General features: G+C 38.0%; 1 protein-coding gene across 11 annotated transcripts in view; it reads right to left on the bottom strand.

The window, feature by feature from the left end:
• The window catches only part of chl1b (cell adhesion molecule L1-like b), a 97,684-nt gene that overhangs the window by 28,707 nt on the left and 46,003 nt on the right, over window positions 1-22,974 (bottom strand). For 8 of the 11 annotated variants that reach the window (XM_058779313.1, XM_058779311.1, XM_058779317.1 and 5 more), the window contains 5 exons: window positions 6,443-6,637; window positions 5,093-5,110; window positions 4,059-4,167; window positions 2,418-2,608; window positions 953-1,075 (listed from right to left, as the gene is read on the bottom strand). In XM_058779313.1, the coding sequence (XP_058635296.1) occupies window positions 953-1,075; window positions 2,418-2,608; window positions 4,059-4,167; window positions 5,093-5,110; window positions 6,443-6,536 (535 nt within the window). In that variant the 5' untranslated portion in view covers window positions 6,537-6,637. Of the gene's footprint in view, window positions 1-952; window positions 1,076-2,417; window positions 2,609-4,058; window positions 4,168-5,092; window positions 5,111-6,442; window positions 6,638-21,932; window positions 21,990-22,974 lie in introns of all 11 variants that reach the window. The other 3 variants (XM_058779314.1, XM_058779316.1, XM_058779312.1) reach the window with 2 other exon arrangements.

Below are 22,974 nucleotides of genomic sequence, written 5' to 3'. Positions count from 1 at the left end.
CTGGATACCCGATCGGATCTGTCGTTTCCAAGCAATATTTAAATAAGTCTGCAGAGGATGGCAAAGTCGACCTGAAGTGGTGGGTTTTCTTTTGAAAACCATTTTCAGTCGTTGGACATTTAACAAAGGAAAATAACTACGAGTCTCCCTAGTGCTCCACGGCCTTTCTCTTTTGACAGTTCACGAGAGAGGGGGCGGGCGTTTGCGTGACGCCGACCTGCAAATGCAGACATGATGGCTGGATTGCATTTACATTACACTGAGATCTGATCACAATGCGTCCTCGACTACCTCTGGACCAGGACACGCTGATTGGATAACATTCCGATCAGAAGCGCATTTACACTTGTCTTTTCAATGGACAACATCCGGATACAGGTCGCATGTTAATGCCAAGTGTAAACGCAGCCTTTGTCTTTTCAAAGGTAATAAATTATTTAAAGATTACATCATTAAAATATATATATATTTAATTTCAATATACACTGTAAAAAGTGAAAGTTGACTTAACTTAAAAAAATTGAGGAAACCCGTTTCCTTAAAATTATTAAGTACATAATAATAAAAAAATAAAAATTAAAAATTAAGTGAACTTGACAATTCAATTAAATAATTTTTTTAATTATCATTTAAGGTACTTAAAAAATTTAAGGCAACGGGTTTCCTAAATTTTTTTAAGTTAAGTCAACTTATCACTTTTTACAGTGTATATATATATATATATATATATATATTTAACAAACAATAAATACATAATATAAAATCATTCATAAACAATTGTTTCCAGGAGGGTTATTAAAAACCTGCATACTCGACTCAGAAGTAGGGGCCAGTCAATCATTTTAACTGTGCAATATTGATCAGATGATCACTGAATACACTGTGGGCAGACTGGGCAGACTGTGGGTGTGCTTTAGACAAATTTAACCCAGATAACCTAACTTGAACTTACTTATTGTCATCCAGTAGATTTGCAGTGGGGGGATTCCTTTAGGTGGGTTGCACTCCAAAATGACTGACTGACCTTCCATAACCTCAATCGGATCAATGATCTCTTTAGGGAACTTCGGAACACCTGCAGAAATGAGCAAGCAAAATGAATCGATACAAACCATTTTATACCATTTTACAAATTAAATCACCATTAGGTGGCAGTATAACACAGACTTTGTCTCCTAATGCTGAGTTCACACTGCACGATTTTCAAACTCGTCGGATCGCTGTTGTTTTCACACTGCGTGACTATCTGGGGAAGCATTCAGTCGCTGCTGTGTTCACATTGCACGATGGATCGGCGACAGGGGCTTTCACATTGCACGATTTCACAATAGGAAGAATCGCCGACAACTCTGTCTGATCCGCAAACTACGTTTCACAACAATACACACGCGAGAAGTGATAAGGAAATAACGCGAGAACCTGCGTGCGTCAGCCCGTTGTTCTCCAGCGAGACTGGAAGTATTAAAAAAATATAGCCCGCAAATTGTCTGTGCGCTGATTTCCAGCTACAAAAACAAAAACAGATTATGCAGGAGGGAGATGCAGGGAACAGGGATTGTGTTCTGCAAAGAGTGGTAAATAATAATTTGCAGTAACTGTTATGCTGATGTTGCGGCTGGTCAAGCTTTTGTGCTTGTTTCTGTATGATATAATTGAACATATTAAAATACTGATATGGTCTATAACTCCTCACTGAACTTCCCTCTGCCCTGTATCTTTGTCTCTCATTGAGTCAGTCAGAAATCATTGCACACAGTGATTGTGAATCGCCGACAGCTCCAGATATTTAGCATGCCAAATATTTCACAGGCGTCGGCGACATGTCGGCGATTCCCTCAGATCACGTCTGTGATAATTCACACTGCGCGATTGTCACTCGCGTGAACAAGCTCCGATTTGCCTCCGATGTCGGGCATTTGTCGGCGATTTATCAAAACCTGTCGGCGAGTGAAAAATCGGGCTAAAATCGTGCAGTGTGAACTCGGCATTAGGCATTCCTAGAAAGATTATTCGTTCCAATTTCCCAAATTCAGTCCAAAAATCTGCCAATATCACATCACTCTGCTGCTGAAACTGTACGTGTACAAGTGATTGAAACCCGGTCTTGTTTGGTAACTGATGACTCTTTGCTCTGCTTACATCTGGGGAGATTTATGTGGTGTATTTCAGAACACAATGAGAAATGTGACGTCGAAAAATGATGGAGAGAGAGGAGAAAACTCATTTTTCATCAGACCTCTCCTCACGGTCCATACACACTGTGATGAAAGGGAAAGAAAAGCTCCAGGGTATGTAGCAGGCAAGTAAAATGGATATCCCACTAAGGACCAGAGCGGTTGTTTTACTGGACACTGCTCTCTAAATCATTCCGAAAGAGTCGTTACAGAGCATACAGCACAAAGTTATACATTACTTACTCGGAACAACGAATTCAATCTCTTCCGACATGGCCGTTCCTAACTTGTTGGTTGCAAAGCAGCGATAATTGCCCTGGAATTCTGTCAGATTCCCATTATTGGGAATGATGAATGTTCCGGAATCATCTAATCTTATCAATCTGGGGTCCTGATAAGGATCAAAGTCTTGACCATTCTTTGTCCACCTGAATCTGAAAAAAGAATAAAACAGTAATTAATGATCAGTAATTAAATGACATTATACCACTCAGCGTGCGTCCTTTGAAATATGATGAAAACAACACAACCATGCAAAGAGGATTTCCACGTTCAGGTTTTCAAATTTAAAATGACATCAAATACCCAGACTAGGCTTTGAAATGTGCTTTGAAATGCCAGTGGGGTGTTTCTGACGTTTTTTTTTTTTTTTTTTTTACATATATTATGAACTGTTTCTACCCATGATCTAGCTACCCTGATGAATTTCCATGCTGGTTTGGTGCTGATCTACCACAGCTGCACTGTTCACCCGTAAAATAGCTGGTGATGCTGATCAACCAGCATGGAAGCACTATGATGATGCTCTTGCGGTCGTTTCTGAAGGTCGTTCCCTCCATCTCTGGTCTAGTATTTGATGCAAAACTGGCACAAGCAAGTAATTAGCAAAGGAAGACAAATGATAAGACAACTTCAAGCTGAAGATGCATTTATTAAGATTACATACCATATGATAACATATGACTATCTCATGATTGAATCTGATCCAATTTAATCAGTTTGGAACAAATTAATACAATTGTTATAATAAGATTGAGGCTGGGAAAACAGAAGTGTTTGTTAAAGAAATTCAAAATGTAAAGAATTTTAAATACAATTTTTTTTTCTTTTGAACTTTCTATTCATCAGAGTCCTTAAAAGCTTAAACAAATCATGATTTCCACCAAAATATTACATTTTATTTTCTTTTTTTTTCAAGTGCTTACACACAAAATCTTTACTTGTCACACAATTTCTGAAACCTGACACTCAAACACCAGAACCACACACCAAATCTGCAAAACCATACACTAATTCTCGGCCTTTGACTCCGTTTTCAATTTCATAAAACACTTTTTGCAAAACACAACACACAATTCTCTATGTAACAAACAAAAATCTAACAGGAATTAATATTATGGCAAAGTTGTTTGCAAATGTGCTTTTGAGATGTGTTTGTCATATTTTGAATGCAGTGCTTCATTTTGCAAGAGATGTGAGGCATTTTGCAATTCTTGGATTTGTGTGTAAAGTTTTGAAAAAAAGTGGCAAAGTTTTGAAAATGTGTGTAAGCAGCTGAAAAAAACTGTAAGCAGCACAACTGTTTTCAACACTGATATTAATAAAATTCTTCTTGAGCAGCAGATCATGTGATACTGAAGACTGGAGTAAATTCAGCTTTGCCATCACAGACTTATTTTTTATTTTTTTTATAGAATATATTAAAGTAGAAAACAAATAGTGCAAATTGCAGTAATATTTTACAATATTATTAATTTATTTTATTGTATTTTTTTATCAAATTAACATAGCCTTGGAGAGACTTTCAAATGTACTAAACTTTTGTATGGTAGCGTATTTGTCTGTATGTGTGTGTGTGTGTGTGTGTGTGTGTGTATTGCTTACTCTGGTCCAGGGTTTCCTGTGGCCTCACACTTCATAGGAAAGCTCTCTTCGAAAGGGAAGGCGATCAGAGAGGCAGGTGAGTGCTCTGTAATTGTGGGCAGCTGCTCCACTAGATAAAGAAACAGCCAGAGAGGAAGAGCTCAGTAGACTGCAGAGGAAAAATGGTAGCATGCAACCTGCATGCAGCAAATGGTGAGGTGAAATGGCTTTAGTTCAATTGTAATGATTTTCCACAATCAGGTCAACTGTTTTGCTCAATGCATACAAGACTAAAGGTAAACAAAATGTTTGTTGGAGAACATAATTAGATATTGAATCATTGATTGTGTTGTTGGCCAAAGAGTGAGTTGTTATCAGGAAATGGCAAATGATACGGACAAATAATGTCAATGAGAGTTTGTTTGTGGTTTACTGTAGAACAGGAAGAAACTAATGGCTAATACATCTTGAGTGTAAAATTGGACATGCATTATCAAAATCATGATGGAGTGATGGTATTTAGTAACAATTTGACAAATGTAAAGTGGTTTGCTGGCTCTGATGTTGTAGGTTGTCCACTATGCACACAAAAAAAACAAAACAATCTAAAATCATCTAAATGCTTTGATTTGAGGGAACATTCAGGTTAACATTTCTACAAATTAACCACCACAACAAAACAGTGTTTAATTTGTTTCTGTCTATGAAAAATAACATTTGAATTAGACTGTGTTAACAAAAAGTACACAATTATTTAAATATGATTTCATAATAAAAAAAATAAAAATAAATTTCAGGATGTACCACAGTAGCACCATGGTATCCAAATACCATCAAGGAACATGGATATGATAATTATGAAGTGCGATGGTATCCTTACCTGATACCATAGTATCAAGGCAGTAGCTACTTCATTGTAAATGTCCCCAAGAAAAGAAAAGCAAATCTCTGCATTTATGCATGATTTTCAAAAGAAATCTGATGGTTGGTGGATGATAATGGACTCTATGGATGAAATTACTAGTTCTATGGATGGCTACGCATTACAAACTTACTGTTCATGCGCGCTAAAACTAACAAATCCACCGCAGCAGGAAGAATACAGAGAAACAAACGTGCAGGGATTTGTTAGAACCATATAGATATGACTTCATTTGAACTTCTAAAAAATAATTTATTGTCATCAAACAATTAAATTCAGGTCCATGATTGACTAAATAAAAGTAGAACAGAAAAAAAAGATCAGTGCTGTGTTCCCGTAAGATATCTTTCAGGTCCTAAAGATATATGGTGAATAATTTAACCGTAACAAAATACACTTTTATCTGGTTTCCATGGAAACGGTTAAATGCATAGCCTGAGCAATAAATTATACCTGCTCTCAGCTTGAGTGAACCTGCATACAAACACCCAGTTTCAAACAGATTAGTTGTAAGAACAGTGTGCTCAATATGGAAGCCTGCTTCCCTCTCAGAGTAAAAAATAAAACAAACAATTATGTGATAAACGTAAAATAATATCACATTGCGATAGAAAAAGTCATAATTACGAGATAAAATTATGAGAAATAAAGCTGCTATTATGAGATATAATGTGAGATATAAAGTCACAACTGATATGTAAATGAAGTTAAAGTTGTTATATATGGAATAACAATTGAGTTATGTGAACTTGCAATTCTGAGAAATAAAGTCGCAGTTGTGGGATATGAAGTCGCAATTGTGATACATTCATTATTATGAGATAAATGTGAGATATAAAGACATTTTTGAGATATGAAGGAGCATTTCCGAGATATAAAAAAATTAATGAAAAAAATTGACCTGTCGGACACGAAGTTGCAAATGAGATATAAATTCTTAATTGTGTTTGCATGAAATTGCAAATAACAAATATGAATTCTCAATTGCGGTATGAAGTCGTGTTTGTGAGATGTGAAGTCTTAACTGACATGAAATCACATTTGTCAGAATATGAAGCTGCAGTTGTAATATTCGAAAATGTTGAAAAGTCGAAAGTGTAATAAAGTTGCAATTCATATAAATATGAAGTCATAATTGTGAGATATGATTTTGCAGTTTTGAGACAGAAAGTCTTAATTGGCATCGAAAGTCACATTTGTGAGATAAAAAGTAGGATTTGTAAGAAATAAAGTGCAACTGTGTGTAATATGAAGTCACAATTTCCTTTTTATTTTTTAATCTGAGGTAGGAAAAGGCTTCCATAGCTCATTTTTCTCTCAGAGGGCAAGAAAAACAGGCCAAATTGTGCAAATGGCAAACAACTAAATTGAAACAGTGCTGAAAATCTGATCAAATATATAAACCAGTAAGAAACTACAGAGAAAGACAAGAAAAAAACGACAGAAATAATACATAGAACAGAAAGTCATTTATTCAACTTACCTTCAAGTGGAATATCCAAGGCATTACTCTGATACCTGCAGCTCATATTAAGGCAAGCGCCCAAAAGGAGGAGGATTTTCCGTAGCAACCGCATGACTGGCCAAAGCCTCGGAGGAGAGCGGAGGATGACAGGGAATGCTGCAGTTTGCCAGGAGTCAGTGCATCTCACTCCAACACAGTCTGGGGTCTCTCTACCTGCACAAAACACAACACAGATCTTACTGGCACCCAGACATCAGCTGCAAACAAGAAGTCATTGCCACACACGCATGCCCATGTGAATATAAACAATACACAGACTTCCGAGCAACCATATGCTTACGGTTGGCCCACAACATCACATATAAAAACAACCCTGTCACCTGCACAGACACAAAGACTTGCATATTCTGCATGTCTCCTGCTGAGTAACTTGCGTCAATGTCTACCCCAACTTGTATTTACTTGAAATGCATCTGTGAGAGGAATCTCCATATTAAAGCTCTCTATCACCGAGTCCCTGGAGACATGAATTGTATTTCTGCAAATTGTTTGTCGGTGTATGTGTGGCAGGCACATTTCTTCCCTCCGTTTCTCCTTCGTAACGCTGAATACGAAAAATGAAACCTTAAAAAAATAAAATAAATGGAGCCCCCCTGCAGTTATGGTAATGTGCAGCAGCTGTTGCAGAAATTATTCTGAATTATGAATTCATGGCACTATAACAGTGACAGATTTTGATTAGCTGGATGCAGTAGAGAGAGCAGAACCACACGGCTGTTAAATCACAAAGCTTGCAGATGTGCTTAAATATGCAGTAAGAAATATGCCGCTTTGTTATACTAAAGTGGATGAACTTTGAGTTAAATGTCATGTTTGCTGCCATTAAAGTCGTCTTGAGCAGTGTCTCGTGATGTCATGTGTGGTAAGGGATCAGTAGTTGCTTTAACCTTTTGGAATCTGGCGCCAGCGAGACATCTGGCTGGAGACAAATAGAGTTCACGCCCATTTTCCCATCAGATTCATAACAGCGCTGGCAATAAAATGCTGCAGTTGATCGGAGTAACTTTAATGGAGGTCACCTTACATGGTGTACTGGGAATCAGCCTTGTACTTCTAAAACTACGATACAATGTCTGGTGCCTGTTGGTCTGCAACATCTATAATTAGGGTCAGACAGAATCTGCAGAGTTTTTCTATAGTGAATTTCTATGGGATTCTGTGGAATGGATTTTGAAAAAAAAATTAAATATGTTAATCGGAGCAAAGAGCACTTATTGGTTGTCACATTATTTACTGAACTCAGCGTAGGGAATGTGTGATGAATGATGAATAATAGGCATACCAATAGTGGATTATGCACAATATATAGTGTAATTTGTATGCAAGGCAAAAACACAGGGCAAGGTATGATGAATAACAAAAAATGGGCATGCCAGTTGCTGATTATGTGGAAAAATGTAACCAAAGAATTACAATAATATGAATAATAGGCATACTAGTAGCAAATTATGTACAAAAAAGTAAACAAAAATGAAAAATGAGATTAATCACACTATTTTATTTTATTGACATTTTAAATAAATAAAATACAATGTGATTTGTATGCTAGACAAACATGAAGACAAGGAATGTGTGGTAAATGACAAATAATGGCATACCAGTTGCTGATGCCAGTGCAAAAAATGTAAACAAAAAAAAAAAAAATACAGTAAAAAATGTGAGATTAATCGCAAAATAATATATTCTATTGGCAAATAAAATACAGTACTGTACATAAATACAGTGTCAACTTAAAGATGCAGTCCGTAACTTTTTTTTGGTTAAAAAATGATCCGAAATCAATATCTGAGCAAATAGGGTAAACGTACCTATTAAGCTCACATAACCATTAAGCACACTTCCATTTTTGAGCTCAGATTATAAAAAGAAAAAATAATTTATTATCCTACTTGATGTCTTAACCAATTGATATGTTTGTTACTATATACCTCCTATAATTTCAAATCAATCAGATCATTGCACACTAAGATATGGGTCTCCATGTGTTCACTCTGTCCGGAGGCCATTTTGAAAGCTGTCTAAAAACTTTCACCAAAAGAGGAGCCCCTTAAATGTGCATTTTTTAGATGTTTAAGCCTTTATTTTGGGTAGGTTTCACTACTTAATGTAAAATTAAGAGATTAATGTCCAGACTTTTGCATATTATAACCTGGAACTTGGATGTGGGAAATAATTAGAGTCAGATCCAAAAGATAGTTTTAGCAACATGTTAGCAACACGCAGATGCTACAGAACACAGTTAGCTGACTAGCTGTATAAGATTGTGTGCTACGCTAATATATTACTTGACAGACATTACTGGCTTGTACTTTTAAAACCATAATATTATAAACTGACAGTTTATTGCTGGTCTGTGGTTTTACACTGCTGTAATTTTTGAGGATTTCACATTATTGTAAGGTGAGCTTAAAGGGTGCACTACTATGAAAATCACACAGCTTCAGTGTGACATCAATAAGAATAAGTATAATTTCATAGATATTGTTAATGATAGTTGTTCATATTAAAATATGTATGAACTTAATACATGACCTAGACTATTTATTTAGCAAAATCCTGTCATTTTAATAAATATTACATTCAATTTATTAAAAATTGTTGCTGCTCCAATTAACCTCAGTGTTCTCCCTTTAAGCTCTTCCACATTGAACGTCTGTGTAAATACTTCATAAACAGACTTTACATATAAACTGATGGTTGTCACTTAAAGTTAAGTTAATCGATTTTCTATGGAATCTGTCAACTCAAATCTGCAGACTGGCTCTGATCTTTGGCAACTAGCATCAACTTTTCCAGACTGTAAATCTGTGGAAAATCGGGGCAAAAATTGTGTAGTCTATTCCAGCCTTAAGAGACTATAGATAAATTTAAAAAGAGGCTTCATAATGAGGCTAGTTTCTGTGTTCATCCTCATGAATTAAACGTTTTATTGGTTAGTTTTATTTGATTTTTGAATGTGTTACTTAGCTGAACGTGGACTAGTATAGATGTTGCAATGTGCTTAAATGACACTTCATTATGAATATAACTGATCAAATTGATTCTTTTTTTTTGTGATTGACTTTGTACCTTCAAAAAAATATTTTTCAATTATTCTTTAAAAAGGTTGTTTAAAATAAACAAGAATTTTTAATAAAACATGATGTGAGCTTAATGGCAATAAGGGTGTGCTTAAATGGTACAAAAATGTACCCATTAAGCACAGCCAGACTTTTTGAATTTAATGATGTATATCTTAATTGAAATGCTTTTGTCATTTCAAATAAAATTAAATATTTTTGTGTGAGAGATTAATATTTTATTTTAACATAACTTTTTATACTGAAACCAATATCTTGTGCACTAAAAATGTCTTAATGTAGATTTTGGTGTGTTTACCCTGCATAACCAGCCAGTGTTCAAAACTATCGCCTTACTTTAGCCCGATTCACAACGGCTAGCTTATAATTATGTTTTCTAATTTGAGTGGTATGGGTATGTTTTCGCGGGAAATTCGAGCATGGCGCTGCGTCATTACCTCACGTCTGTAAACATAAAGAAGTTGTCTTTGTTGAAGAAATTCTACTAGGCTATCGCAGGTGAGGACCCTGCAGGTGACAGATCTTTATAGCCTTTTCTCACAGAAGCTAGAATGATTAAATGTGTCATTTTGATAGCGGATTGTAAGAAAATGGATCCAGAAAGGCTTATGTGTTTATGAAACACATGTGAATGAAATTAAATGATATTCCAGTTTCAATTGTGCTTCTGATTACAGATAGCTTTATTCCACAAGACTTGTATTTTTTTGCTTTTTTTGTTTTGTTTTGTGATCAACTTTTTATTGTGTTTAGATTAACAAAACAACATCCATTCAAACAAACAAACAGACAGGGAAGGGGGAGCAACAGGCATATTATCAATAATTTTACAATCTGAAAAGAAGAGAGAGAAAAAAACAAACAAACAAACCACTTTATATGGTCATTCCTTTATATAGTCCAAAATGTTGGAAGAGAAACATTGCCATGCATCAATGGTACTAGGTTTAGCCTTGTTAATTCGTGCTGTTTTACATTCACAAGTCACTATTTTAAGGAGACTAAGTATCCAAAACGTTTTTGCACACGTGTGGAGTAAACCAATTTTGTATTATTGCCTTCTTTGCAGCTGTAAAACCATCAAACAGCTAATATTTGTATTTGAAAGAAAACCAGTTCGAAGGGAGCATAATTTGCTTTTTGGGTTAAACTAATTTCTTAATATGAAATTCGAATGGCATGACAATTACAGTAGATTAGACTGTACAGAAATTGAAATCTACATGCTAATACACACTATACTCATAGTCACGTAATGCTGATGTTGTTAACATTAATAATTTGAGAATAAAGTATAACAATAATAATACTTACAATAATAATGTATTCCAAGACGTAGGCTAGAATCTGTGACTGCGAAGTACAGTAAACATCCACACCGGTGCGGTGACTGACTGCCACACATTCACCTCAAAACATTAGATTCATCTGCGCTGGAGCCGTGCCAGCACACAACCCCACGCAAGCAAGATAATTCCGCACAAAACTGCAATTCCAGGTTTTCAAACAGAGATGGCGACTAAGAGGTAAAACTTACGGACAACAGCTTTAAAGGTGTCATATAATGCTACATGCACTTTTACAAATTGTTTGAACTGAAATGTGTGTTGGCAGTGTGTGTACACAACCACCCTATAATGATAAAAATCCACCCAGTGTTTTTTTTTGTAATCTCGTTAAATCTTTACCCCTTTCTCAAATCGAGCCGTCTGTCCGTGTGACGTCTTTAATTAAAATGAAATATATTCAATATATTATAAACTTATTTAATATTTTAAAATATTTTGTCACATTCAACATTGAAGTACTGTATGTAATGCACTGTGCCCCATTATTGTGATATAGTATATATATTACTGTGCCCGTTAGTTTGAGGCCCCTAAGAACCAAACCTCGATTACTAGTGAAGATGGCGCCGCGCATGGCTGCCGTGGTGTGGAACGCTCCCATTCTTTTACTGTTTTTGTTTGTTTGTTCTGTGTTTAGTCATTCTCTTACTATCAGTTTTACCAGAGACGAACTACTGGACATAAGGCAACACACACCGGACAATTTTTTGATTATTCAGACACTTTGTTGGATGTTTTGGTCGGAGGGGCAGCGGCCCTAGTCAAACACACGCTCAGACGGAAAAGAGGGAAGCGCGCCGGCGGGCTGGTTAAGCTCCGCGAATGCAGCTTCCGAACTGCGCTCCCAAGCATTCATTTCATGAATCGCCGATCCCTTCCTAACAAAACGGATGATCTACTTCTCTTCACCCGCACAAACAAGGACTTTTCAAACTCTGCTGCATTGTGCTTCACTGAAACCTGGCTGAGTGAAGCCATTCTGGATAACGCGCTTCATTTGCTGGGCTACCAGCTGTTCAGAGCAGATCAGATCGCGGAGTTAACGGGGAAAACGAGAGGTGGTGGACTATGTTTCTTCTAGGGGTGTCAACGTTAATATAACGCAGATTAATCGTTTGATAAGGTTTTACCCCAACTTCTTCCCGTCATCGCAGTGCGGAAGGTTATCTATCATTGTGTGATGAGGGTACAGCGAACCAGTGTTGCCAGGGTAACGGCACAAGTGGGCCATTTTGAAAATACAGTCGCGGGAAAAATTACAGAGCCGTGGGTTGCGTTTTTTTGGGCTACTTTTTAATGTACCGCAGCCGCCCAAAGTGTATATAGACAAATACAAATAAAAATAGATCCTTTTATCAATGTGTATTATACTTGGAATGTATCCCTGGCAACTTAAGAACAGAGAGGCGGTTGTAACATTAAACAACTTGAGTTTCAGCCAGAGCATACATGTTAAGGCTTTTACACAGCAAAAATAAACATGACAACAGCCACTATAGATTATATTATATAATAAACACGTGGTTACGATAGAATATGTTCTGTGTGTGATTTTCTTGAGTTGAATGTGTGCATCTGAAATGCTAATTTGTGCAGCGATATAAAAGGCTATAAATAGCATATTTTTAACAACAGTAAACGACCAAATTCCACATGTGATCGCAAAAGGAAGTTATTACAAACACTCGATGGTGGTTTGAAGTGAGTTCTGAGTAAAAGTGTACTATTAATCTCATAAATTGTCTTATGAAGCATGATGCTAATATTAGCTCTAATGCACCTGCAGAACAGGTCCAATTCTTCTTCATAATGCATTTTGTCATAATACTTCACGCAAGGTCGCAAGAAATGTTTTGTTGTATTTATTTAGAAATACTTTTGATAATAGTTGGGTAAATGTATACTGGGATTGAAGCGATGTGGCTTGGTAAACGTTTTATTGCCAGTATAAAGGCTGATAATGGCTGAATAAAAACAAAAGAATAATGATAAAAGAATAATAAGGATTATGTCTCATACCTGGCGGAAGTGTGAAAGGTTCCGTTTCCTTAAACTAGTTTGTCATGCATTTCTTTTTCAACACATTTACAGGTAAATTGTAGTATTTTAAATTTGCGATTAATCATGATTAATCACAGTCCATGACTGTGATTAACGCGCTTACATTTTTTAATCGATTGACAGCACTAGTTTCTACATAAATGAAGGCAACAACTCTGAAGAAGATGTGCTCTCCTAATTTAGAGGCGCTCTTCATAAACTGTAAACCTTTCTACTCGCCACGGGAGTTTTCCTCTTTCATTTTTGTGAATGCGTACGTGAATGCGTACGTGCCTCTGGACGCGTGCGTGAGTGCCGCGATGCAACAGCTGGCCGAACAAATATCGGAAATGGAGCAAAGGTACCCAGACTCTCTTTTAATAATTCTTGGAGATTTTAATAAAGCAAATCTCTCCCGTGAACTGCCAAAATACAGACAGCACGTTACATGTCCCACCAGGGACAGTAATATATTGGATCACTGTTACACCACAATAAAGGATGCATATCACTCTGTCCCACCGGCAGCTTTGGGGCTCTCTGATCACTGTTTGGTTCACCTTATACCAACCTATAGGCAAAAACTGAAATCAGCTAAACCTGTAATAAGAACTGTTAAAAGATGGACTAATGAAACAGAGCGGGATTTACAAGTTGTTGTTTCGACCTCACTGATTGGACTGTTTTTGAAGCTGCTGCCAATGATCTGGACGAGCTCACAGAGACTAACTTCATATATCAGTTTCTGTGAGGATATGTGCATCCCCACCAGGACATTCTTATCATTCAATAATGATAAACCGTGGTTTACTGGGAAACTCAGCTTCATCATGCCAAACAGGATGCTTTTCAGAAGTGGGGATAAAATCTTGTATAACCAGGCCAGGAACAGACTAACAAAGGAGATCAGTGTGGCTAAAAATAACTACTCTGAAAAGCTGAAAAGAGAGCTTTCAGCCAACGATTCGGCGTCAGTTTGGACTGGTATGAGGAACATTACCAAGTACAAGACACCACCCCCACAGTCTGTGGAGAATCAACAACTGGTTGATGATCTGAATGTGTTTTACTGTCGATTTGAAAAGGCCAGACTGACACCCAGCACCCGCTCTGATCTGCACTTCACACATTCACCTACCGCCCCTGCAACCCCTCCCTCCCCCATCTTTATATCTGCGCTTAAGGTCTGTGTAGAAGATGTGAACCGGGTCTTCAGAAAACAGAAATCTAGGAAAGCTTCAGGCCCAGACGGTATTTCGCCTGCCTGTCTAAAAGTCTGTGCTGACCAACTGGCCCCCATCTTTACACAGATCTTCAACAGATCTTTGGAGCTGTGTGAATTTCCCTGCTGCTTCAAATGCTCCACCATCATTCCCGTCCCCAAAAAGCCCAAAATCACTGGCCTTAACGACTACAGACCTGTCGTTCTCACGTCTGTGGTCATGGAGTCACTTGAGAGACTGGTCCTGGCCTACCTGATCACTGGACCCTTGCTGGATCCTCTTCAGTTTGCCTACAGAGCAAGCAGGTCTGTGGATGACGCTGTCAATATGGGACTGCATTACATCCTGCAACACCTCGACAAACCTGGGAATTATGCAAGGATCCTATTTGTGGACTTTAGTTCGGCCTTCGATACCATCATGCCTGACCTTCTCTCAGACAAACTCACACAGCTCTCTGTGCCCACCTCCATCTGTCAGTGGATCATCAGCTTCCTGACAGACAGGCAGCAGCTAGTGAGGCTGGGCAAACTCACATCCAGGACTCTCACCATCAGCACTGGCGCCCCTCAGGGCTGCGTTCTCTCCCCACTGCTCTTCTCCCTCTGTACCAATGACTGCACTTCAAAGGACCCCTCTGTCAAACTTCTGAAGTTTGCAGACGACATTACAGTCATCGGCCTCATCAAGGACGGAGACGAGTCTGCTTACAGACAGGAGGTTGAGCAGCTGGCTGTCTGGTGCAGTCACAACAACCTGGAGCTGAACACGCTCAAAACAGTGGAGATGACAGTAGACTTCAGGAGGAACCCCCCTGCACTCCCCCCACTCACCATCATGGACAGCGCTGTGGCTGCAGTAGAATCATTCAGATTTCTGGGAACCACCATCTCTCAGGACCTGAAGTGGGACAATCACATTAACTCTGTTGTGAAAAAGACCCAGCAGAGGCTGTATTTCCTCCGCCAGTTAAGGAAGTTCAACCTGCCACAGGAGCTGCTGAAACAGTTCTACTCTGCCATCATCGAGTCTGTTCTGTGTTCATCTATAACTATTTGGTTTGGTTCAGCTACCAAACAGACATCAGAAGACTACAACGGACAGTCAGGACTGCTGAGAGGATTATCAGTGCACCTCTACCCAACTTCCAAGATCTTTATATCTCCAGAGTGAGGAAAAGGGCTAAGAAAGTCACTCTGGACCCCTCACACCCAGCTCACTCTCTCTGAACTGTTGCCCTCTGGCCGGCACTACAGATCACTGAGCACCAAAACAGCCAGACACAAGAACAGTTTTTTTCCCCCAGGCCATAACCCACCTAAACAACACATAACACACCCCAGTACTGTACATCTGTAAATAACTCATCAAACCTTCATCTGTACATAGGACACATGCACATTCACAGTTCTGTCTATGGACATTTTTTCTTTTCTGTATATATTTTTTTTTTATTACTATTATTTATAATTTATTTTATATTCTCTTCATTATTAGTGTTTTTATTACCTTAATTATATGTTGTCTGCACTATGTTTGTACTTTCTGTACTGGAAGCTCCTAACACCAAGACAAATTGCTTGTGTGTGTAAACACACATGGCAATAAAGCTCTTTCTGATTCTGATTCTGATCCATCACCATTGTGCACCTAAGGCACTTACTGCTGGGGGAGTATGCTTCAGGGGATTGTCCCTGTACTGGAAGTCACTTTGAATATAATTGTCTGTTAATGACTACTTACAAAGACTTTATCTCAATGGCGGTATTTCTATACGAATTTTGCAACAGAGTCTCACTGGTGCTCAATAGCCGTTCTCATGTAGGTTGGAGCCCCAGGCTCATTAGGTCACTTCCTTTTTGACTTTAATTAGTTAAACACACAATAAAATAGATCCGCACTTAACTCTGAGAACAAAAGAGGATCAGGGAGGAAGGCAGATAGAGAAAGAGAGAAAAAGAGGGAGGCTCAGAGCTCACAAAATACAACTTTATCAGCCATTCCCACCCCTTCAGGAGCTACATTTTCACAGAAAACCATTGATGACTCTTTGAAACCAGATGAGACCATTTATTCATGCATATAATTAAAGTCCAAAGAAGGATTTGGTTGGTGCAGGACTGTTATGTTCTCTTTATTTCAGCATTCAGGGCCAGTCATGAGAGATAACCACACTTCGCTGCCCCTCCATTTTAACCCCACCAGCTGCTTCAATCACCAGCTTTTCCAGCCAGACTTCTGAAGCCCATCTTCCCCTTAATCTTCTCCTCTGCTTAACAAATCTGATAGGAAACACAGAGGTCAAACACCAGTAAGCGGAGAAGTAATTGAATAATTGACCACTGTGTGAATGAGTCGATTCGCTTCATTCCTCAGTGGGGGCTCTTGTTTTCTGACGGGCTTGAACTCTGCTCCACATGCCTGAATTTCTTCATAATGGTATTAACTCTGCCGCGGAGAGCTTTTGTGATTTAGTGCTGGTTATGGTGACCTCTGAGATGACCTCTGTGATGTCACTAGAAAGGATGGGTTTCTGCACCACTTGACTGTCATACTGAAAGGCTTGTGGCTACGGTCTGTCAGACTTGGATGCTTTTCTTGAAGCCAAAGACAATCCCTGAGGCTCTACCGCTTGCCCCAAGCCTGCTCAATCTCACACAGATGGTGTCTAGCTTTAGAGGCCAGATTAAAATCAAAAGGTAAAGCGCTAAGCTAATTGGATTGTGATTTACTGGCCAGTACAGTGTGTTACTGGTGGCATATGTTTATCATCCTGATCCAATACAATGCACCCTGGATTTTCACTACTGCACTAGTCACAATGAAACCTGAAGTGCTACACTTAGAGAATCTTTATGTTAATATGCTCATTTACATGAACCATCTGATCAAAACAATTCATTACAATGACTTTACATCACAAAATATGAGAGTCCTTCATAATGAATCAATTCACCAGAATGAATCAGACATTCCATTGCAACGTGTGAGAAAGAAACATGCTGTTTAGTACCAACCGTGACAACCACTTTCCATGTCAACGCATAAAAGAAAAAGAGTCACTTAGTATGATTCAATCACAAAAAAAATGAACAAGCAAGAGTTGTTTAGTATGAACTCATTCGCTAGAATTACTTTCCATAGCAACATGTTTGAGAGAACAAGTTATGAATCAGACTTTCCATCACAACATATAAGTAATTTAGTATAAACTGATTCACTAAAATGCATTGGTCTTTCCATACAGTAGCATTATATGTGAGGGAGTAATTTAGTATGAACTAATTCAGCAAAATAAACCAGTCTTTCCATAGTAAAATACGTGAGAAACTTTAGTATGAACCTATTCACTAGAATACACTTTCCATTGCAACATATATGAGAGAGAATCATTTAGTATGAATCGATTGACAAGAATGAATCAGATTTTCCTTCACTATGTGAAAGAGAGAGTCATTTAGCACAAACATGTGTAAGAGTGCAACATGTGTAAGAGTTATGTCGTAGAAACCGATTCACTTGAATGAATTTCATTTCGAAAAAGTAATACTTTCTTATTTTAAAAACAACTGTCACACTACTGAAAAATACAATACAAAGTTAGTAGCTTTGCTACTTCGCTTGGTTCCTAACATTGTAAATCACACATTATACTGAGCCTCTTGTCATAAAATGTCTTCATAGGAATATTCAAGACAGACTGCCTGAAGGCCTATGAAAGAGCATTTCAGTTATAAATAAATCATAAATCTGGCACTTACAAATAGATCAGCATGAATCAGATCAACTCTATCCACTCGTAAGTGGATTTGTAAGGAAATGTCAGTAAGACAACATTGCAACCAGAGAGCTCCTCTAAATGTTTCAATCTGCAACATTTAAACTAACAAAGCTCATCCCCATACAGCCTATCTAAGAAATACCCTGTAAACAACAAAGTGGGACTTTCTTAACAACTACAGCCTGCTCTTAATCCCCACATCTCAGTCTAATGATACTGGCAAGGGGTAAAAGCTGCCCAGCGTGGGAAGGTCTGCGTGAACTCTGACCTGGCATTGCCTGGGCAAAGCGGTCTAGAGAAAAAGCCAGAGGAGGAGGAGAAGGTAGAATCCGGGCCGAGAGAAATCAAGAGCAAGCTTTTCTCCCCAATTGACTGATGGCGTCCTGCCCCTTGCGCACTCGCCTCGCCCACTGTGAAGACTCATTTAGCATGGAGGATAAGCGTAAATCAGGACAGTGAAAAAATAGGAAGCAAACTGGCAGTGGAAGGGAAGCAGTTGGCTGTTCAACTCTATGAGGAAAAACAATCACATCTATTCCTCACACAACAGGATCCATCACCGCCAAAGCATCGCCATTTATCTGATTATTCCTGGCCGTATTTTAATAAATAACCAGAAGAAATGCATCTGATGCTTACATGTAGAGATACACAATTCATCTGCTGGTTATTAACTAATATCAGTGTTTTTTTAAATGCATATATCAGTATCAGTATTGGATATTTATCACCCAGCCAATTCCCAGATTAAACCAGCATCTAATGCAGTAATAGAGATAAATATTAGAAAAGATTATTATTCTATGAAAGTGTTTTAAATTTTAAAGAGATGCTGTTCTGCAAACCTGCATGACTTTCTAGCTTCTGTGGAACAAAAACGTTTTGAAGAAAGCTGGGTAGCACTTTATTTTACATTCTTGTTCCGCATGTACTGTACATATTGTGGATAACAATTACAATAACTGGGTAATAACTAGGTACTAACCCTGAATCTACCCCTAAACCTAACATTAACCCATGTAATTACCTTGTACCTCCCACTACTTACTTGGGTTAAACACTGTAAGTGCACTATAAGTACACGTACTGTACAATAAAGTGTAGCCAAAAGTTGGGGTCCAAACAACATTGGATTCCATTGACTTTCATTGTATAAGACATTTTTCAAAATATCTTTTGTGTTCCAATACAAATACAGATTTGGAACAACATAACAGTGAGTAAATTATAACATAACTTTCATTTTTGGGTGAACTATCTCTTTAAGAGTGCATGACGGCGCTCTTAACAACTGGCAAGGAAAGAGTCAATGCAAGCAAAGCTGCCTGTTTACAGTAATTCTTCTTCAAATGGTCTCAGTACCACTGCATTGTCAATAAGTAGACAGATATCTTCTATTCAGCACACGCTCAGCATTTAAGTGCCTTTTAGTATGAAAACTTTGTGTGCACACTGTGAAGGCCACTAATGGGATTAGCTCCATCCCTGTCTTGTCAAACTGGATTAATATATTCTGCTGCCTGAAGAGTCTTGATGGCTGTGTATTCTCCTCAAACCTTTGGAAAATACTCAGATTCTAATCTCTCCAGCACATTTAAAAAATTGGTGAGATTACTCACACTGAAGAGCAATTAGCAAATTCACCTCATTTTGTGCTCTAATTAGAGTGCTTCATCCATTTAGTCACTTTAATCTCTCGCTTAGCTTGATTACAGTGAGAACAAAAATAGAAGAAAATGGATAAAGATGTTACCTTTAGGGTATATTCACATGTTATGTGAATGAGCATAGTAAATGTATACTTTTAAAAATATATATATTTTAAATTGTAATTTATTTCTGAATTTTCTAATTGATGTCTGATCTGGTGCTCAAGAAACTGTTCTTATTGTTATCAATATTGTAAAGAGTTTTTGTGGAATATTTTGTGGAAACTGTGGAGCCCTACCATTGAAAGAAAGAAAGAAAGAAAAAGAAAGCAGCAAAAATGAAAAAAAAAAAAACATTGTTCTATTGAACTTTTTATTCATCACATGCAGACTGCAGTAAGAGTATAGAACTATCAAGTAAATGTTGCTGTTCATCAGCTAATTTGAACTGAATAATGTTATGAGAAATATATGACTTTTTGTTCTGAGCACGAGACGTTGAGATTTCTCAGAAGAGTTGACAGTTGTGTTTTTTCTTAAATAAGCGGGAAACTAACACAAAAATTTAATCTCATTACTCTCTTGGAGAAACAAAGATGTTATTATTAAAGAGATTTCTGATTTTTTTTCTTTATTATGAGTATCTGTCTGTCCTTATCATTCTACAATACAATATCTATTAATCTTAAAACATCTGCAATTCTAACACTTCAAGATGCTGCTAAACTGTTAAAAATCAGCATAAATACTGCATAAATACCACCTTCAACAGGCATCAGCTACACAACATATATATTATTAAAACTTCTGTTTGGGCAAAGCAGAGACATAAATCTAAATGAGATTAAAACATGTAAGCGATATTAAATAATAACTATAGCTAACTCAGATTTGACTCCGCTTCAATCTCCTTTAACATGCATGCCAGAGACTAAACGGTTCAATTACCAGCCCATCAATAATACAGTAGCCTGAACGAGGCTTTGAGGGGGGAATGGGACAGGGGGACGAGTAAGGAATGCAGGGACGCTTTGCGCTCAGAGGTAGAAAGCATGCATTTGGGCAAGAATAGAAAAAGATGTGGGCAGGTGGAAGACAGCTTTGGAATAGGATAGTGGGAAGCAGAAGTCATAAACTGTCTCTGTCGTTGACAGGGGATGGGAGAGGGATGTGGGAGTGAATGGAGGAGACAGAACGTAGATGGATGGGGGCGAGGAATGGTGTGGGCGTGGATCATGAACTTGCCGTACGGAGAAGTGGAGAGATTGTTTTTTGATGGAGTGGGAGAATGGATGAGCAAAACGTAGAATGACGTGAAGGCGTATTGACCGAGACGTACAGATGGATTATGAAGGAGCTAGAGAAGAAGAAGTGTGAAAAAAGATGAGAAAATAGAGCGAGAGAACTATAATCAATGAAATGAGCTCCTAACCTTAAGTCCCCATTGGAGAGATGGCAGATGACCTTGTGACCCCTGAGAACTGCTATGACAGAGATTAACGTGCCCCTGGTCAACAGTGCAATTTATTTTAAAAGTGCCATCAAACCAAGACCAGTTCCTGAGTATCAACCTGTTACATGCTGTTCTTGATTTCATGGAGTGGGTCCCTAGTGGAAAAGGTCTCACTTCCTCTCATAAATGTTCTTGCCGGGGCAAAAATACACACCAGGTGAATAACCAAAGGATATATTAATTATAGTCCATATTGTTTTCATTGTCCATGTCTGCATTTCAAAATTAATGGTCTAAATACAATGTATCTACTAATGTTTTCTAATAAGTTGATAGTCTACTAAACAATCTTTTGAACAAGTGAACAAATGAACGTTCACTGAAGTCTCTCAATTTTGAAACATGTGACTGTTTTCCTGTCTTTAAAGACTATAAAGTGAGCACAGCCCTTCACTAAACAAGACTCAGAGAGTGACTGAATGAGAATAAATCTTGTTTGTGAACAAACTGAACGAGGGATCTGTAGGGCATGTTGTTCGTTCAAGATCAAACATGTGAGTCCATTTTCATTTGAGTAAATGATTCATTGGCATTACTCATGACACCTAAAAGACTCACTGGCATAATGACTTAACCTGTAGAATTATTGAACAAATCTTTTGTAAACAAAAAGAGTCACTCAGAGGAATCAAAGTCCTCAGCTCTACTCTTCTGGAAAAGATTCCCTTCTTCTGCCCTCACAAGTATCTGTTGTATCCAAATTACAATACATTTACATCATCAACTCAAGTTCAACTGCCAACTGTTTACAGCTGTAAATATATAATGACTCAGGAGAATGTACAAGCTTCACTGTTTTATTCATGTTCTTACCTTACTGGTTTTACTACCAAACCAAAACACATACAGATTGGCACTTGCTTCTGTCTGCTGCAAAACAAATGAAAAAGAAACAAACAATGTTGCTTGCGAAAGGCAATTTCATGAAAACAAGCGGTAATGAGAAATTCATTATACTCAGTATTCACTAACGGAAATTAGGCCAGATTGCATTTCTACCAACCAAATGAAACGAACTGTGACGTATTAGATCCACACAAGTTCATGTACAGCAGGCGTCTTGCATTGCTAGTCAGTTTTTCACAATTTCAGCTATTTAAAAACAAGTTCACGACCAGAATGCAATGTTCTACAGATGTGTTGTTGGGCCCAAATGCATAGAGCCCAATCTGAGAGCGAGAAAGAAACAAATTGTCCGCATGGCTAAGGTCACAGAAGACGGCTGTGAAGAATGAAAGAGATCGTTCAAATGCTCGGCAATCACAGATGTGCTGTCAAGTAGGAAGGAGGGGGAGGGATAGAGAGAGAGAGAGAGACAGAGAGCGTAAAAATGTCCCTATATGTGCCACTTCAAGTACATGTGAGAAGGAACTGACTGAGTCAGAAATTCCCTTTTGTGTCTCAGCTTTTATAATATTTTTTTCATTATCCTCTTTCTTTGAAGTCTTTGAGGTGAGTGGAAGCCTACGTGCCCTGGACAGCGATCATATTAGGCTTTTATCCGTGTTGAGTGGCCTGAAGTAGAGGGGATTGGAAACAGGCACACCAGGGGGACAGGAGTGTTATTTTGTGGGAACTGACACAGCAAGAGCCCTGGCTACGTTCATTCAGATCTGACGGATGTTGGCAATCTCCCAGGATGAAACTTGGCTGTAGCCAGACAAGATAAATGGAACTTGTGCCCAAGATTATCTTCTTCCCCTGACAAATCTAAAGCTAATTTATTTTTCCTCTTGAAGGCAGAATTTTTTATTCCTAAGGCAAAGAAATATCTAGTGTTTGTCATAGAGTAAATACCACACTAATTCCCCTCTGTATATTTTCCAAACAATGGCACACCTGTGTCTATTGACTT

The sequence above is a fragment of the Onychostoma macrolepis genome, chromosome 06 (assembly GCF_012432095.1).
Source record: "Onychostoma macrolepis isolate SWU-2019 chromosome 06, ASM1243209v1, whole genome shotgun sequence".
NCBI classification, from domain to species: domain Eukaryota; kingdom Metazoa; phylum Chordata; class Actinopteri; order Cypriniformes; family Cyprinidae; genus Onychostoma; species Onychostoma macrolepis.
This window is presented reverse-complemented; position numbering and strand designations above follow the sequence as displayed.